Source organism: Rhagoletis pomonella, unplaced genomic scaffold (genome assembly GCF_013731165.1).
Source record: "Rhagoletis pomonella isolate Grant_MI unplaced genomic scaffold, Rhpom_1.0 Rhpom_scaffold_00016, whole genome shotgun sequence".
NCBI lineage: Eukaryota > Metazoa > Arthropoda > Insecta > Diptera > Tephritidae > Rhagoletis > Rhagoletis pomonella.
The window spans coordinates 1,775,219-1,779,161 of record NW_023458570.1 but is presented as its reverse complement, the minus strand read 5'-3'; the positions used below and the strand labels follow the sequence as shown (position 1 = coordinate 1,779,161).

At 36.7% G+C, this 3,943-nt stretch overlaps 1 protein-coding gene across 1 annotated transcript; it reads right to left on the bottom strand.

The window, feature by feature from the left end:
- Positions 1-860: 860 nt before the first annotated feature.
- Positions 861-1,755, bottom strand: LOC118749417. Its single transcript, XM_036484220.1, has 2 exons — positions 1,255-1,755; positions 861-1,174 (listed from the first exon to the last, which is right to left on the bottom strand). The coding sequence occupies exons 1-2, from the start codon at positions 1,610-1,612 to the stop codon at positions 861-863; spliced, it is 672 nt and encodes a 223-aa protein (XP_036340113.1). The 5' UTR covers positions 1,613-1,755.
- Positions 1,756-3,943: the final 2,188 nt, after the last annotated feature.

Genomic DNA, 3,943 nt, shown 5'->3' with positions numbered 1-3,943 from the left:
GTTATTTCCAAGCGCCGAACTACTACGAGCGACTGCTCTGCATTATGCGTAACTTACTTTGTAAAGCTGCTCAGAGGTATGTCTGATACCAAATGTAGATTCTAAATTCCTACTTACATAAGGCGGCCACGTCTTTGTTAAAGTAATGGAGATTCGGCAGGGAAGTAGTAAGGACCGCCGGGTGAAGGGCAATACCTTACCTTACTTACACTTCACCCGGCGGTCCTTGCGACTTCACTGACGAATCTCCCTTAGTTTAACAAAGACGTGGCCGCCTTATGTAAGTAGGAAATTAGAATGTAAATTTGGTATCAGACATACCTCTGAGTCGCTTTACAAAGTAAATTACGCATAATGCAGAGCAGTCGCTCGGAGTAGTTCGGCGCTTGGAAATAACTTCGGCTGCAAGTTATTTTGCAACTGACAAAGTAATGTGTCGTCAGAGGTGTTCATTTTGTGCTTTACTAGTAGGTGGCATTGGCATTGATGACAATTTTGGTACTAAAAACTGAAAGAAAACATGGCTTACGTCGTAAGGTGCTTACTTATTTTCCCAGTGGGATACACTTATTATTTTAACATATATGTTAGGGTGTCCCTTATATGGACGAAATTTTTTGTTTTGTAATTATCAAAATGCATACCCTCTAATTCTGTTAAGTATACTTACCTGTACTCAAATATAAAATTTTTCCTTTCTATGTATATTTCAACCCGTGCCGACAGGGGCTCAAAGTTTTAGCAAATAGTTTTTTTACTACATCAAATAGCTAGATCAACGCAAATATTCATATGTTTGTTTAATATTGATGAAAATACACATTTAGGTAATGGCTTTCTTTAATTTAAAAAATGATTATTTAGGACATTTTCTTTTTTAAAGTCTCTTTTTTACAATATGGATACATCTTTCTATGTTCTTGCACACAGCGTAATAGGAACTGCTTTTGTTCTTCGTCTGCGGTTATCAAACCATGAAAGTCTTGCATTAGTTTAACAGATCTCTCAGCTGTGTCATTTACTGCTTTTAAGCCCAACAACTTCTTTTTAGCTTCCACATAGGCGGCATTTACTTCCCACGAAGATACATTTGCCTGAAGGAAACTGCTGTCAACTTTAAATCTCGAAAATATATTTTTGCTCTTAACAGATATGAAATCACTCAACGATTTTTCTAAAACATGAAAAAAAAGTTACAGTATTAATTAAATTAAATAAGCAAAATTTCAAATTAACAGATTGATTACCACTTACCATATAAAGAGACCGACATCTCATCCTTCGATGGAACATATCTCTTTCTTGAATCCCCAAAGCTTTCTCTTTGTAAGTTTGCCACAATGTTCTGCTTGGTTTGTTTATCAACTTCGTCGTCAAAAACTGATAGGAGGGTTACTTCCTCTGATAAATACCATAGGTGTTGACTGAATTTGCTCAAAGCGGCTTTGGAAATCAAATTGTCAACTCTTTTGTAACCTTTCAGGGTCTTTAAAAAACGCAAATCTTGATTCGGCGCTTTTACTGCTAAACAGCATCCAAGCCAGGGCTTTACATAAACTGTCACAAGGAATAAACAAACATCTTTAAGCGCTTGTTCGTCCTTGACATTCATTTTAAACTGAGACTGCAGCAACAAATCTTTAAAGAGTAAATAGCTCTTGCCATCCACCGTGCTTGATGCATTGCGCCAGGAGGTCTGATTTTAATTTTATTTTCAGAATCTCCTCCCAAAAAAGTAATGGCGAGTTCAATAAGTTCTCGATAGTCATCTCGTACAATCGATTTTCCCAGTTCGTTGTAAAAAAACGTCACCAATTCATTAATGGTCGCGTCACAGAAATGTTGTTTGACAAAATTATCGCACAATTCGATAGCACTGGGATTAATATTCTTCCAGTTATCTTTAAATTTTTTAAACAGTGAAATATCGGGATTGGTAGTGTCTTCTTTAATCTTTGATATAAATACACTTTTGAGCACAAGTTCATAAACATATGACGGCAAGCAAAGAGTAACAATTCTCTATCTAATGCTTGCTCTACAAGCACACAAGCTCCTTTCAAGCGGCCTGTATTAGATGCTGTCGTATCACAGCACATTATTTGCACCTTATCTTTAAGGTTCCAATCATTAAGCGCATTTGATACTGCATTCGCTTGATCTTTGCCGGAAGAGCTTTCTAATTTCGGTACTGCAAGAAGTTGTTCCTTCTCTTCAAATGAAATAATAATTGGCAAGCGTTCTTCTTTAGAACTTTACACATCCAGACCAATGAACGGTAACTACTTCAGGCATGTTATTCTGAAAATCGGATTTTATGGATTCTGCTCTATGTTTTCTCATTTGTGTTCGAATGCGTTGAATTGAAGATTTGTTAATTGGGTAATCGTCGCAACAAAGGCCTAGTGCTTCTACTACAGCCTGAATTATATAAACTGAATCTCTAATGCTGAGTTGACATCTGTCTAAAGTTGCAACCAATTTAGACGTGATAAAATCTTTCCTTCCTCTTTTTGTCGTCGTAGATAATAAACGAAGAGATTGAGATGTGGAAGGCAGCGGTTCGTTCAGGCTTTCTTCAGAGCTTGCAGATTGATCCTGTAATTATGTAAGTGTTATATTGTTGTGTGGAGTTACAGATGTCGATAAGCTCTCTAAGGGTATTTGCTTTAGTCTATTTTTCTCTTTTGCTAGTTGTCTGAGCCTTGTCCTTTCTTCAGTTATAGCTAACTTTTTGTCTATACCCGCTAAGCAACCCGGACGCCCTGGTTCTCTCTGTTTTTGTAAGAATATTTTATCTTCTTCTATTTTAATTCTTTTGAGAGCATCAGCATGTGCGATATCAAATAAATTATCCAAACCCCGTTGAAACTCCTCCTCGCGACGTCTGTGAAAAGCCGGTATCTTCTTGCAATTTTTTTGCAGCTCTAGCCAGACTTGATAAAGATCCACAAGTTTCTTAACACAATTAGGGACAGCTCTGGTAGGTATCCTAGCCTTTTCCCAGAATATAATGCACTCACGAGTGGCAAGATTTGCGCTTTCAATAACACTCAATTTTATTTCGCGAATATTGAAAAATAGAACCGCGAGAACTTGACGATTAGACGGTAATTTTGCACCCGTTATTTGGTGCTTGACCTCACCAACCAAAAATATAATATTTTTATTGCTTCTTAGTTCCACTGACATTTTCGAAATACGAAATCTTCCGCGTTATTTACCCGACAAGCCAAGATTAATAATACGTGCACGTCTTATTTCAAATTTGCTAAACGCACAGTTAATTCTTTATTTGCATACAGCTCACTCATGAAAGTAATTGCTAATTAATGAAACTATTTACACATATAGTGCAAATGTTGAAATTTTATTTATTTCTGAATGGGAATCGCCTCTAAAACAGTTAGTCCAGTATTTGCAAATTGATTTTATTTGCAAACAGCTGGCGTACAAACGTAGCATAACTGACAGTAACAGAGTGCAGGCGCCGTACTTGTATGAACAGGTTTGCGAACAAGTCGGCACAGGTTGCAGTTGTCCAAATAAGACAAACATCTTTTTTCGAGTGTTTTAGTGATAAATGAACAAAACTAGAGCCTATGCGTAGTAAAATAATAACATTGAAAAATAAGGGACACCCTAATATATGTATACAAATTTAGGTTTCGCCGGATCGGAAAAGGAATTGATAACAGAATTGATAATGCAAATTCTATTATAAAGGCTTGTTGTGCTTTGCACAACTTTTTAATAGCAGAAAATGACCTAGTTACACCTTCTTGGCTTAACGAGCAGCACGCTAATGATATTAGGAGAAGACAACCACAATCCGTGGACTCGCACCAAACCTTAGCAGAAGCGGAATCAATAAGGAATGCGTTCTGTTCATATTTCAGTAAGTTAATATCACGTTTATTTCAGTTCATGTCTTTTTATCTTG